Source organism: Entamoeba histolytica, genomic scaffold (assembly GCF_000208925.1).
Source record: "Entamoeba histolytica HM-1:IMSS scf_1104750516395 genomic scaffold, whole genome shotgun sequence".
NCBI classification, from domain to species: domain Eukaryota; phylum Evosea; order Mastigamoebida; family Endamoebidae; genus Entamoeba; species Entamoeba histolytica.
In genome coordinates, this window is record NW_001914915.1 from 19,522 (window position 1) to 34,310 (window position 14,789).

The 14,789-nt window shown below is 25.4% G+C and overlaps 7 protein-coding genes and 1 pseudogene across 7 annotated transcripts, besides 1 other annotated feature; 4 read left to right on the top strand and 4 right to left on the bottom strand.

The window, feature by feature from the left end:
- Nucleotides 1-182: 182 nt before the first annotated feature.
- Nucleotides 183-3,317, top strand: EHI_009890 (phosphatidylinositol-4,5-bisphosphate 3-kinase, putative; the record flags this gene model as incomplete). The annotated part of the gene is made up of 1 exon (XM_652018.1): nt 183-3,317. One exon carries the CDS (start codon nt 183-185, stop codon nt 3,315-3,317), a length of 3,135 nt encoding a protein of 1,044 aa, XP_657110.1.
- Nucleotides 3,318-3,457: 140 nt separating this feature from the next.
- EHI_009900 (uncharacterized protein) lies at nt 3,458-4,624 on the bottom strand (the record flags this gene model as incomplete). Its single annotated transcript, XM_652019.1, has 1 exon — nt 3,458-4,624. The coding sequence occupies one exon, from the start codon at nt 4,622-4,624 to the stop codon at nt 3,458-3,460; it is 1,167 nt and encodes a 388-aa protein (XP_657111.1).
- A 595-nt stretch (nt 4,625-5,219) lies between these two features.
- On the bottom strand, nt 5,220-6,266 carry EHI_009910 (TBC domain containing protein; the record flags this gene model as incomplete). The annotated part of the gene is made up of 1 exon (XM_652020.1): nt 5,220-6,266. One exon carries the CDS (start codon nt 6,264-6,266, stop codon nt 5,220-5,222), a length of 1,047 nt encoding a protein of 348 aa, XP_657112.1.
- Nucleotides 6,267-6,647: 381 nt separating this feature from the next.
- Nucleotides 6,648-8,015, bottom strand: EHI_009920 (uncharacterized protein; the record flags this gene model as incomplete). Its single annotated transcript, XM_652021.2, has 1 exon — nt 6,648-8,015. The coding sequence occupies one exon, from the start codon at nt 8,013-8,015 to the stop codon at nt 6,648-6,650; it is 1,368 nt and encodes a 455-aa protein (XP_657113.2).
- Nucleotides 8,016-8,531: 516 nt separating this feature from the next.
- Nucleotides 8,532-9,171: a repeat region.
- Nucleotides 9,172-9,323: 152 nt separating this feature from the next.
- Nucleotides 9,324-9,776, bottom strand: EHI_009930 (myb-like DNA-binding domain containing protein; the record flags this gene model as incomplete). The annotated part of the gene is made up of 1 exon (XM_652022.1): nt 9,324-9,776. The coding sequence occupies one exon, from the start codon at nt 9,774-9,776 to the stop codon at nt 9,324-9,326; it is 453 nt and encodes a 150-aa protein (XP_657114.1).
- A 1,614-nt stretch (nt 9,777-11,390) lies between these two features.
- EHI_009940 (Clathrin adaptor complex small chain, putative) lies at nt 11,391-12,080 on the top strand (the record flags this gene model as incomplete). Its single annotated transcript, XM_652023.2, has 3 exons — nt 11,391-11,393; nt 11,439-11,588; nt 11,776-12,080. 3 exons carry the CDS (start codon nt 11,391-11,393, stop codon nt 12,061-12,063), a joined length of 441 nt encoding a protein of 146 aa, XP_657115.1. The 3' UTR covers nt 12,064-12,080.
- A 79-nt stretch (nt 12,081-12,159) lies between these two features.
- EHI_009950 (putative XPA-binding protein 1) lies at nt 12,160-13,233 on the top strand (the record flags this gene model as incomplete). The annotated part of the gene is made up of 1 exon (XM_652024.1): nt 12,160-13,233. One exon carries the CDS (start codon nt 12,160-12,162, stop codon nt 13,231-13,233), a length of 1,074 nt encoding a protein of 357 aa, XP_657116.1.
- A 600-nt stretch (nt 13,234-13,833) lies between these two features.
- EHI_009960 lies at nt 13,834-14,166 on the top strand (annotated as a pseudogene).
- Nucleotides 14,167-14,789: the final 623 nt, after the last annotated feature.

Sequence of the window (14,789 nt, forward strand, 5' to 3'; positions counted from 1 at the left end):
AAATAAATAAGAAAAAGAAGAATGTTAAAAAGAGTTTAAAACAAAAATGAATGAAAAAAAAAAAATAAAATTAGAAAATGATTATCAAAAAAGTTCCAAAAAGGATTTAAAGAGATATTCAAAAAAATTGAAAAAAATAACCAAACCAACTAGTTTATTAAGAGATAGATAGTTATTCAACAATGTTCACATACCCTTATTATACTACTCCTCAATACTCATTTCAACCTATTTATTCTACTCAAAACCAACAATCCATTCCTATGTATTTGCCTCAACAAAATAATTTTATGTATTTACAATCCATTCCTAGTTACCAGCAATCATATCAACAAACAAATTATCCAATACAACAAACTTATTCTATTAATAATCAAACAAAACCAAATGAAGTTGTTATAAATTCTGATTTTTTTCAACCACCACAACAACCTCTTAAAGAAACTAATCAACTGTATTTGAACACATTATTTATGCCATCTTTGATGGAAAGTGCTGTTGATAACTTTGCTTATTTTGAAGACCAAAGTGTTACTAAACCATTTAAAGATCATAGTTATACACCTTCTATATCAACTGTTTGTCGCTATGTTTTAACTCCAAGTGATAAAAAATATGCTCCAAAATATAGTTATTCAAGCGATGAGTTATATATGAGAGTATTGGTTGATTATTCAACTCGTCTTAAGAATAAATATCCATATCCTATTCAACGTGCAATAATAAAAACATCATCTCAAGGTGAAAAAATTTGCATTGACCGTATTTTAAAAATAGACAATGATGTAATACATAACAATTTCCTTTCTTTTATTGTTTCATTTAATAAAGTTAGTTATAATGAAGTGGCATGTGGGGCAGTATCAATTGAACCAAACAAAATTAAAATAAAGGTTTCTGTAACATTAACAATTAAAGATATATTTAGACTATTAGAAATCAAAGATATTAATGCAGTAATGGCAATAGAAAATTCTTCTACATTATTTTGTATGGATGATAGACTTGTTGAAAGTGAGTATTTGTGTGATTGTATTACACATAACAGAATTCCAGAATTTACAATTATCCCATTTTCATATTGTTTCTATAAACCACTTCCATTAAATAAATTTGGTAATCTTGTTAATTATTCAAATGTAGAACTACCTGTCTGTGCTTTGATTAAAGAGCCTTTTACATTCACTATTAATTCAGTTTATTATAATACTCATGTTACAGATGAAATACATGTTAAGTGTGTGTTACGGTGTGGAGATCAAACATTATCATGTCCAATGGAAAAAGTTTCATTTAAACCTGTTGTAATTACGTCTCCACTTTCACCAAACGATGAGAAGTATATTTACAAATTTTCAATTGATGAAAAAGTAGATAGCAATTTAAGGATTTGTGATATTCCACTTGATTGTGAAATTATTCTAATTGTGTTTATTGGACAAAAACGTATTGGTTGTGCATCTGTCAAGGTATTTAATGCATGGGGAGTTCTTAAGTGTGGAGTTCAATTAGTTCATTTAGAAGAATGTAAAAGACCAATAGGAAATGGTCTTGTTTCAGGGCCAATTGTAGAACTTAATTTTGGTTCTACCAGAGCAGCATATCATATTGAAGGAGTTGAAGACAGTAAATTAATGAATATCCAAAAAGAATTAGATACATTTGAATCAGTGAAAAATAGAGAAGAGTTTGAAACAATGATTAAAATGGATGAGCTAAAAGAAGATGAAGACAAAGTTCCACAACTAATTAACAAAATGATTATTGATGGAGTTGATATATTCCAATTGTTAAGGTCACCATCATTTATAACAAGAAGTCCTCCTGATTATATTAAGCGTGCACTAATTGAACAAATGGAAAATGTACCAGCTGAGTTTATTGGTCAAATAGCTCATTCTATTGATTGGACTGATCATCTTCAAGTAGCTCGATTTGTTAAATACTTATGGACCCAACAAATAAAACCATTAGATGCTTTAATGTTATTAGGATACAGATGTCCATATAGGGCTGTAAGAGCTTATTGTGTTTCAGTATTAGATAAACAACCAGATAATGTATTACAATTTTATGCTATCCATTTAAGTGAGGCATTAAGATATGAAGAAGGACTAACACCGTTAACAGATTTTTTATTGCGTAGAAGCATTGCCTCACCAGCTACGGTTGGATATTCATTATTTAAAATGATTATTGGTGATACTTCCATGACAAAAAGGAGTATTCAACATTCAAGATTTATTGAAGCGTTGTTATCTGCAGATCCTGTTTTTGCTAGTCAAATGACAAAAGAATGTGAGTTTGCATTAAATGTTCAAACAGTAAATTCTACATTAATACGAATGGATTCTGAGAAAAGACAAATTTATAGAAGTGCATTATTAAAAAGTATTTCTGTTGCTGTACCAATTCCATTTAAACCAGGAGTTATTGGTGGATTATCTTGTGAGAAAAGTAAAGTATATACATCAAATGCAGTACCGTTACTAATTGATTTTAGTGGATATAAAATGATATTTAAGTTAGGAGATGATCTTAGACAAGATTGCCTTATTTTAAGGGCATTTAAATTATTTGACAATTTATGGAGAATGAATGGAATGGATTGGAGAATGACAACTTTTAGAGTTATTTCTACAGGAAATACAGCAGGATATATTGAATTTGTAAGAGATTCTAGAAGTATTGGATCGATTCATAATGATTCAAAAATACCTGGAGTATATAAAGTAACGGCTATTTATGACTGGATTAAAAATAATAAAACAGCGCCATTAGGACAATGTATAGAAAATTTTTATCGATCATGTGTTGGATATTGTGTTGCATCATATGTTCTTGGATTAGCGGATAGACATAATGATAATTTGATGGTAGATAAATCTGGACATTTTCTTCATATTGACTTTGCTCATTTTTTAGGAAATAAATTAAAAGTTGCTGGTGTTATTAACAGAGAACCCGCTCCGTTTGTACTAACTGAATCTATGATATACGTCTTTGCTGGAGAAAGAGGAACTGAAAGATATAAATTAAAGTATAGAGAATTTTGTGAGGATTGTGTTAGAGCGTATCATGTTTTAAGACAAAATGCTTCACTTATTGTTTCGTTCTTTACTAATATGATTTCAAGTCAATTAAGTCAATTAAATGAAATTAAAGATGCTGAATATTTATTCACTTCATTACAATTAGGAAAACAAGACTCATTATCTGATTTAGAATTTGTAAAACTTATTCATGATAGTTTAAACTCAGAACAAACAAATATGAATTTCTTTATTCACTCACTTGTCCAAAAAACAAAAAAATAAATGACCATTTATAAATGTATATTCTTTATTTCAAGTAGAATTAAATAAAAAAAAAATAACAAGAAAATTAAATTAAAAACACATGAGTTAAAACACAAGCTAAATCATTCTATTAATTCATATAAAACAATCAATGACTATCAATTAGTAAAAAATCCACCATTTGGAGGAAGTGATTGGTTAATAAAACATTCATCATTTCCAAATATTTGATTTTGATTTTGGTTATAAATGGCAAAAAGTAGTGGAGGTTGTTGATTATGTTGTTGGTCTACTACAGGACTAGTCATATTTTGATTATATTGAAAAGGTTGATTTTGAATAGTAAATTGATTTGGTTCTGTTGAAACATAAGTTTGTACATCATCGTTTAAATAAAGAACTTGTTGTTGAGTTATACCAGTATTTGTTTGTATGACAATTGGTTGTTGATTTATTCCTTCTATTGGAGTAGAATAATAATGTACATAGGATAAATTAGATGTATCAGGTGCTTGTGCTGAAACAATACTTCCTTCAGGATAACATGAAGTACTAAATTCAGTAAAATTAGACATTGCACCAAGAGAAGGTTCATTAATAATAAATTGTTCTTCTTTAACATTTGGAATTGGTTCAGAAACAACAGAATTTCTATTAACAATTTTTTCCGTTACATTTTTCCAAATACCACCAATAGCTTCATCATAAGCACCAACATCAACAGAACTACTTGACTTTTCAAATCTTTCAAAGACACTACGATTAATTGCCTCTCCAATTTCATTAATTTCAGAAAGTCCAAGAGAAACACAACCAGAAACAGAACATATTTTTGACATTTTTACAGTTAATTTAGCTGGTTTAGTTGGTCTTTTTTTAAATACATATCCTATTTTTTCACACATTTGTAAAAGTTCAGCAAATGACAAAGAAGAACGATTAGCATCTCTATGTCGTTTTATTTGTTTTAATTTTTCTAAGCTATATTTTTTATCTGGAACAGAAACAGAAGAAATTGTATCAAGATCATCAGGACGAAGGTCTTTATATCCACATTCTTGTAATTCTTTAAATACTAACTCGTTACATTTCTTATCAATCTCATGTTCAAATTGAATTAAAGTATTTTCTTTAGTTAATGCTTCAATTAACATTAATTGTAATGTCTTTTGAGATCTTCTTTCTGGACGTTTAATTCTAAACCCAAAACCATTAACATTAAGAATACCTAATAACACTGCTTGTTGAATAGCCTCAAATGATTTAGATGATCTTTTAAGTTCTTTCATAGAATAGCCTGCAGTTTTTGAGGTAGTTGATTTCATGAAAAATACTATAAAAATTTTTAAGTTTTAGATTACTTAAATTCGGTTGACATTTATTCTTTCTTTTCCCGATTTATCTCTTCCGAATTATGTAATTTTTGGTTCTTTGAAAATTACCACAAAACCACTTTTATCCTAAATAACACTTCAGTTATTTTTCCCGTTTTTTGCCAATTCTTTTCTCTTTTTTTCTATTATTTATAGAACAATTTAAATAAAAAAGAGATATTTTAAGATCAGTTTCTTTAATAGAAGAAAGAAGATCTTTCATTTTTTCTTATTTTAGACTTTGATGTTCTATTCTCTCTTTAATTGGTGGAAAAAGGAGAAATAATAAAAAGTATTTTTACTTTACTAATCACCAAAAATATAAATCCTTTTTATTTTTTTTTTTTTTTAGTTTTATAATTAATTATCCAAAACTAATCTAATTTAACAAGAACGAAAATTTTTGAGGTATAAATATTGTTTCGTTCGTATTAATAGAAAATTAAGAAAAAAAACAAAGTATTGATTAACGCTGTATTTAAAACATTAGTAGATAAACATAATGAGATGAGTTAAATCTGTCATCTCATCCTATTTAGAAGATAAATTAGGCATTCATCCAATCACTTATCGTTTGAGACTTAATTCTATATTTATAACATTGACGGATAAATTGAGAACATTTTGTATAACTTAATAATGACTTTGAAGGGTTTTTTAATATTTGAAGAGCAGAACTGATGTCTTCACAACTTAATAAATCTTTTTTTAAATAATGTAATAATGTACTTGCAATAGTATAAATTGCTTGTTGTCCATATAATAAACACAAATCAATAATTGCATAACAAAAGTCACAAGGAAGAATTCTACAAAACCAAACCATATACCACTCAAAAAGAAATCCTGGACATTGAACTTCTTCATATCCTAAAGAAATTAAATGATTATATATTGAGTGATGAATATTTTTAAGTAACATATTATGTATTTTTTCACATCTAATTAACCCAGGAAATCCGGTTTTAAGACAAGATTGTAAGTTATATCTTTCATTAGTAATCATAGTATTCATTAAATCAAATGTATCATTTCTTTGTAAGACAATAGAAAATACTATTCCTGCTAAATCAGACATTCCTTGAGTATATCCTACTTCTGGAATTTCTTGTGATAATGCACGTAAGATAAGAAATAATTCTCTTTTACCCATGACATAATTATCTTTAAATAAATAATGATATCCAAGTGTCCTTTTAACATCTAAATCAATTTGATTATCATCATGAATTTCTTTGGTTGAGAAAAAAAGATTATTAAGATTTTCATTTCCTTGTTGTTTGCTTTGAAAAGATTTACTAATAAGACTCCAATACTCTTTTCTACATTCAACAGGAACACCCTTATATACTCTACGTTTTAATTTTTTAGGTATTTTTCCATCGCACTTCCATTGTTCTAACATTTTTTTCCATTTAATGGTTCTTGTTTCTTCCTTTAATTTTTGAGAAGATGTTATCATTTCACATTGAGACGTATAATCCATTCCTTTAGTAAGAGTACTAAACCCATATCTATTATATCCTTCGGGTGTACTGGGTACTATAAATTCATTTGACTCTTTGATATTATATTTCTCCAATAATTTACTCATTGGAATAAACAACTTTTTTTAGTTCGTTCTTTATTTTTACTATTTTCTCTTTTCTTATTAATTTATTTGACTTCTTTAAATAATTCCCCCACCTTCCTATTTCTTCTCTATCGACTTTTTTCGTTGCTTTGAATATTCGACATGTTGACTTGATTTTATATTCTTTTTATTAAGAGGAATAACTTTTAATAAAATAATAAGAATAGTAAAAAAATAAAAAAAAGATAATAAAGTCACACCGTTTTTTTTTTTTGAAAAAAGTCTTAAAATAGTAAGTTAAATATTATTAAAAAGTCTAATACGACAAAGAATGACTTAAAATTGATAAAGAAAGAATGAATTAAAAACAGTGAAATATGAAAGAGAAATGATATATAACTACTAATCGCAACAAGTATTTGAAGGAAGTGATTGAGTAAAAAAGTGATCTAGATAAGAAATGTCATTTGTTTTATTTTGATTAGTAGTAAAATAAATTGAAGGTTCATTAAAGTGTTGAGTAATTATTTCGTTTGATGATTTATTAATAGGAAGAGAAGTGACAGTAGGATAAATAGAAATTTCTTCATGAGAAGAAGAATTTGGTTGTTGATTACAAAAGAATAATTTAGGTTGTATTGAGAGTTGTTGAAGATAATTATGATCGAACGTATTTTCATAAGTGTAAAAAGATGTATCTGATTGTATTCCAGAAATAACACTTTCTTCATAACAGAATGAAGTACTAAAATCAGTAAAATTTGAAGGTGTTGTTAAAGAAGGTTCAGGACTAATAAATTTATCTTCCTTAGAGGTATGATCTAAAGTATCAGAAGTAAGTTTAATATCAATATTTTCCATTATTTTTGGTTTAACTGCTATTAAAGTATTTTGAATAATTTTTGTATTATTAATGAAATGATTTTGTTTTAAATTAAATGCATTTTTATCTTGTATAGAAGAGAATAAATTATTTTGAGTATTTTCTTTTTCTAATGAAGTTGTTGTTATACAAATTTTATCAATTTTATCTTTATTTGTTATTTCTTTGAATTTACTAGTATTAGTCTCTATTTGATGACCATTTTTTTTATTACTTTCAATAACTTTATTACAAATTTTTTCAATAATAAAATCGTGTGGAGGAATAATTATAGAAAAACTTTCTTTATTAAATCTTTTATAAATACTTTCATTTACTTTTGTTCCAATTTCATTAATATCACTTAATGTTAAATTAACTTTTCCATAAACTGAAGAAATCTTTTCTAATTTTTTTGTCATTTTTGCAGGTTTTGTTGTTCTATATTTAAATTTATATCCTAATTTCTCACTCATTTGTAATAATTCTTTAAATGTTAATGCTATCTTATTGGCATTTTTATGTCGTTTTATTTGTTTTAATTTCTCTGAATCATATTTTGAAGCTAATTGTGCAATTGAAGATGTTCCATCAATATCACTTGGTTCTAATTCAATACATCCATTTTCTTCTAATTCTTTTTTGACAATTTCATTACAAGTGGCATTAATATTTTCTTCTAATAAAATAATAGAATCTTTTTCATATATTTCTTCAACTAACATCAGTTGTAAAGTTTTTTGAGATCTTCTTTCTGGTTTTTTTATTTTAAATCCATATCCATTTATATTTAAAATAGATAATATTAATGCTTGTTGAATTGCTTCAAATGTTTTTGAAGACCGTTTAAGCTCTTTCATAGAATATGTAACTCCTTTAGTTTCTTCAGTAGGTGTTATTTTCTTCATTAGTAAAATGAACATAATTTGAGTTCTTCTCAATGATTTTTTGTTGAATTACTTCAATCTGTTAATTCCTCTTCTTATTTTTTTTTTTACCTCAAAGTCATCTTTTTATTCCTTTCATCCTTTTTCTTACTTCTACCAAAATCTTATTTTTATTTAATGTTTTTGAATAGAATATTCTTTTTTTATTTATATTTTTATTATCTAAAATTAACATACTATTATCTCAAAAATAAATCTAGTTCTTTTTTAATTACAATTTATATTCTTTGTTTTTAACTTAATCTTTCGGGGATTTTTTAATTCGTTCTTCATTTGTGATTTAAATGATGTTTATAACGTAAATTAAATTGTTATTACAATAATATGAAAACTTTTATTTTATAGATGAAAGGAAAATAATGATAGATCTATTTGTGGGTAAGAAGAATGTCATTGTTTTTTATAACAAATATCTACCAAGTAAATATCGGTTAGATATATTGAAATTAATTTGGTTAAGAAGGAAGAAAAATGAATAAAAAAAAAAAAAAAAGAAATCAATTATGATTAACCTTCTTTTTTAGGTTTTTCATCATGTTGAGAAGTGAGCGAATCAGTTTCTTCAACACGCTTTATTTCTATTGAAATATTGTTTTTGCAAGCATGCTCGACTTAAATGGTTCCTCAATTAAGTTGCTGCCTGACTTTTATTTTGATTTTAATGAGTAATATAATATTTCTCATTCTTTATATTGTTGTTTTAAGGAGAGTATATCTATAACATACTGTTATAGCTCATCTCCTTTTACCTTCGACACCCCTTAAAGAAACACTATTCCTTGATAATATCCTTATGTTTAATTTTTGTGCAACAATATCAATTATATATGCGTCTTCTTTAATAAATGATAATTCTTAATACATAATACCTCCTTAGTAAATAATAATCTTTATAATTAATAATGAATAACAATACACGTTAATGAATAACAATACATCTCAATGAATAATAATCTTTTATAATAATCACTTCTAATAAATATTAATAATAATAAACAGTTAGTGTTGAATGGATATTATCTCACCAAATGAATGACATGAATAGATGATAACAGAAAGATTTGAAGCATGGGATTATTTTAGGGTTTCATGTGGTGTCTCTGATGTGCCATCTTCGTCTCGTTAAGAAGGAAGAAGAATAAATAAAAAAAAATTAATTATAAAAGATGTGAAGTACTTTATTAATAATAACACTCTATTTTCTTCTTTGTTTGAGAAAGAAATAACTTATTAAAACAATAACAAAAGAGTTAGTAATATATATTACAATTATACAATGCAATAAAGTTCATGACAAACAGGAGCAAAGGCACTAATAGACTTTTGAGAGAGAACTGATGCTGTGATATCTGATTCAGTAATTCCCAATCTTTTCAGATGACCAAAATATCTATTTTTAACAGCATTTGGAGAACGTCCATTAAGGTATTGAGAAATTTGAGTCCATTTATTTCCAAGAATATTACGTTGAGAAAGAATAATAGCATCTTCAAATATAGTCCATTGCTTTTTTTCATTAGCATTTGATAAATTATTTAAAAACCTTTCTCTACATTGTTTTCTACTTCTACTTGGTACAGCTTTAGCAATTTCATTCCAATTATTTCCATATGCTTCAATAGCAGAAAGAAGCATTTGGTCTTCTTCTTTTGACCAAGTCCTTACAATTTTTTTATTTCTTGAATATCTTTTTTCAGTAGAGGATTCACAACAAGTAGACATAATAAAGAAGGAAATATTGAATAGATGTTATGAGATGAACATCCTTTTTATAGTCAACCTTTTAAAAAAAAAATCAAACTCCTTGCGAAAAATACCTAATCCTGCTGTAAAATTAAATCAATTTGCAATTATATTTTGTTAAAAAAACACTTTTAACCGTTAAACTATAATTTGAACATAGTTTATTAAAAATAACTACATTTATCTATTTATTTTTCATATTGGTGACAAAACAATTTCATTGAGCGAAAACTGATTGCATATGAATAGTTACTTTTTAACGATATTCTTTTGGAATACCACGAATTAATGAGGTGTCATTCTTCTTTTGGTGAAATTAAACTAAATTAAGAATTGCGAAAAAATAATTACTTTCGGACTTCATGAAATGAAGTGAGTATAACGTTACTATAAACGTTCATTACTTAGTAACTTCAGAATTAAAAAAAAGAGATTTATTTTTCAATCTTTTCTCTTAGACAAACTTAAATTAGTTACGACAAAGATTAGTATTTATTGACATTAATGATTGTTTGGGTTTTTCTAATTAACCTTGCACATAAAAAACAAAGATAACTTAGTTTAATTCTAACACTCCTCTTAATGAGTTAAGTTTTATATTTTAATATGAATGGTACAACCATTAAACTAATTTTATGTATGATTTAAGGTAATATTGAATGAGTTAATTCTTATACTTTACTCAGTGTTTTAACATAAGTAATAGGTTCTAAAAAAAACAAAAGTTTTAGATACGATGAATCTAAAACCACCACTTAATAACAATTATATACAAAACTCTTGATTGTAGTTTCTATATTTTTTCTAAATTTATGAAAAAAAATTGTAAGTACTTATAAAATTAACATATTATTCATTGAAATGATACTACATAGTTTTTATATATAAATAAATATTCATAACATTTGGATAAATGAAATTTAGTTTACATACTTATTTATGAATGAATGTAAGTATTTTTAACTTTTTGTAATTAATTACTTTTCAAAAGATACTTTTTAATTAACAAATTTTTATTTAATGCGTTAAAGAATTTTTTCATGATTTAAAAAGAATATTGAGTGTCGTTATTAACTAACTTAAGAAAGTTTTTTTAAAGAAGGATAATTGTAAAATAAAATAATAATGAAATAATTTAAGTTATTTTCAATTACTCACATTCCATTGGTAAGACTTCTAGTTCTTGTAATTCTTTTTCAAAGACATAGTCCATATAATTTAAATCATCTTTTAATTGTTCTTTTTGACATTTCGTTAAGTCATTAATTATATCAACATCACATGATGTAATTGACTGGATTTTATGAATATTTAATTGAAAAGAAATATTTCTATAAAATCTTACAAACACCTTTTAAAAAATTATTTAAATAAAATTGATCCTTTTGATTATTTCTACGTTGTTGTTGAATGATTCTGCGTTGTTCAAGTAAATTTATTTGATTTCTTAAATTCATTTTAAAAAGGGGAGATTAAGAAGTTTGATTTTATTTTTTTGTTTTAAGATTTTTTCTTTTTAATAAAGAAATTTCAAGATTAGTTGAAAAAATAAAAACAAAAACGATCTTAAAAAACTAAAATTAGTGTTATAAGATGGTTTGTTTATTGAGTCTCAAAGTTATTACTTACTTATGATTATAGATTCATTTCTTCTTCATTCAAAATAAAGTTGGACGTGTTCGTTTGGCCAAATGGTATGATGCTTATTCTGAAAGTGAAAAGGTTAAATTAACATCAGACATTCATCGTATTCTTGTCACTCGTGATTCAAGACATACTAATTTTCTTGAAGTTTGTTTCTTTTTTTTGATTAATCTCTTTAATTGTTTATCTATCAACTCTTTGAATATAGTTTATATCCTTTTCTAATGAATAATACACAGACAGAAACACATCTTACTGTTTAACAATTCAAAAAGAAAGAAGGATTTAGTTGGTTGTAGAAGAAAAAGAAGAAAAAATATTTATTTTATTTTAGTTCCACAATTTAAAATTAGTATATCGTAGATATGTAGGATTATATTTCATTTGTGGTGTTGATGAAACTGATAATGAACTTGCTTGCCTTGAAGCAATTCATATGTTTGTTGAAATTTTGGATAGTTATTTCGGTAGTGTTTGTGAATTGGATCTTATTTATTATTTCCACAAAGTCTACCAAGTTATTGATGAAGTATTCCTTGCTGGAGAAGTAATGGAACATCGTAAACAAGTTGTTCTTGGACAATTACGAGCTATTGATCAGTTAGCTAGTCAATCACAATAATTTAACCGTTTCTATTTTCTTTTTTTGTTATTTAGAAATTCTGAAAATAGGAATTAGGTTTTTATAGAAAAACTTCAAAAGAAAAAGTAAAGTAACATGCAAGACATTCCTCTTGATACTAAAAGCATTAATGTTATCTTAGTTGGTATGGCAGGAAGTGGTAAAACTACTCTTATGTCTATCTTAGCTGAAAAAACTGATGCGTATTTAATTAATTTAGACCCTGCTTGTAATGACCCACCATATTCACCTGACATTGATATTAGAGATACAGTAAATTATAAAGAAGTAATGAAAGACTATGGACTAGGACCAAATGGTGCAATTGTTACATCATTAAATTTATATTCTACAAAAGTTGATCAATTAGTAACTGTTTTACAAAATAAACAACAATTAACATTTATTGATACTCCTGGTCAAATTGAAGTATTTACTTGGAGTGCTAGTGGTCAAGTTATTAGTGAAGCTTTATCAATAGTAGCTCCAACAATTTATCTTTATGTTGTTGATACTGCTCGTTGTGTTGAAAATCCAAATACATTTATGGCAAATATGACCTATGCATGTAGTATTCTTTATAAAACTAAATTACCATTAATAATTGTTTTTACTAAAACTGATGTTATTCCGTGTACAAAACTAAATCAATGGATGGATGATTATGATAATTACCTTGATGCACTAAATGAAACTGAGTCATATGCAAGCGACCTTCAAAGATCATTATGTCTTGCATTAGATGACTTTTATAAAAATATTCTTCACTGTGGAGTATCTTCAAAGACAGGGGAAGGTGTTGACAAATTATTAGAATGTATTCAAGAAGGAAAGAAACAATTCTTTGAAGACTATTACCAACAAGTTCAAAAGAAAAAAGCTGAATATTTAAAGAAAGAACAAGAAAAGAAAAACAAACAATTTGAACAGTTTAAAAAAGACAGACAAGAAGAAGATACAGCACGTAGTCTTGTTAATGATGACTTTTGTGGTTCTGCAGGAGTAACTTTATTTAAAGAAGAAGATGAAGGTATGATATTTAGAAATGGAGAACGATTTTTCTTTGGCAAAAATGTGGATGATGATGAGGCTATTGAAACAATGAATGGGGAAGATATAAAATTTCACAAAGAAATAGAGAAAGATGATGGAGTTGATGAATTTGATTGATTTGATTTTCGTTTTAAGTTATTTTTCAGTTATTTCATAAAAAAATTAATAAAGATATTTAAATAAATTAATCTTCATATTATTAAATGTCATTTAAGTAATTTTATTTAAATTTTTATTTTGAATAAATTTAAAAGGTAAATAATTCATTTATCTTCTTTACAGCATAATATTTTATTTGTTTTTTTTTTAAATTAATTCTGTAACAATTAAATATAATTCTTACCTTTACATTTTTATAAATGATATTGAATAATTTTGTTTATATAAATAAAAAGGTTCTAAAGTATTAAAATAGTTATAAAGTTTAAAAGTCATTATTTTATTCAATTATGATTGTTTCTAAGAATGGTTTAGATAATAGTAAAAATAATTTTGTATATTTTATTAATCGTTAGAATTAATCATAACTGTTATGTAATAAGATTTTTTAACTTAATTTTTATCTTATTAAAAAGTAAAGATTTAGTGTCTAAACACGTTTCAATTTCTCTTTTTATTGTCTGATATAACTTGTACCAGTTATTGTCATTTCATTTAATAGAAAAGAACTTGAAATAATGGTAAAAACATGTAATAGAATGGATTTAACTTCAGACTATGAAAAAAACTATAATTGAAAAAATCTTTAATAATATTATTCAATGTTTAAATACAGAAGATAGTAAATTAGAACAAATAACAGAACTTCTTACATTATTATTAAAAGGAGTAGGAATGCATCATTCTGGATTATTATCTATAATGAAAGAAACAGTTGAAATATTATTTCAATAAGTATTAATAAAATGTTTATTTGAAACCGAAACATTTGCTATGGGACTAAATATGTCAGCAAGAACTGTTATATTTAGTAATGTAAAAAAAACTGATGGAAAAGAAACAAGATATATTAGACAATGAAAGTATATTCAAATGAGTGGAAGAGCTTGAAGAAGAGGAAAAGATGATTAAGGAGCAGTTATTTTAATGGTAGATCAAAAAATAGAACCAACGGTATTAAAAATATGATTTCTTTAGAAAGTAGATCCATTAACATCAATATTTTGAATTTTATTTATGTAGTCAATCACATGATTATTTGTTTACATTTAGATATTGTGATATTGATGTTTTTACAAAACATGATAAAACAAAATCATGGTGTAAACAAATTTCATTTGAATATGAAGGAATTTAAAATGCAATTTGTAGAAAAGAATATTCAGAACGTTTCACACCAAAACGAATCATAGTAATTGAAATGAAATGATTTAATCTTGATTAATTGAAAATGAACAAAAAAGAATAAAAAAAACAAATCAATGAAGAATATGAACAGCCATTTCATTTCATCTGCCAATGAATGAAATGGTGAATTAAAAATGGACATAATTCAATGTTGATTTATTTTATTTCATTTGAAATATTCACATTCAATGATGGTGTTTTTAATAAATAATAAAAGAAATAAGAATGAAATAGAAATAAAATGAAATGATAAACAATTTATTTGTAATATTTCATTGAATTAATTCATTATGAATAAAATGAATAAGATAATAGAAATAAGAATA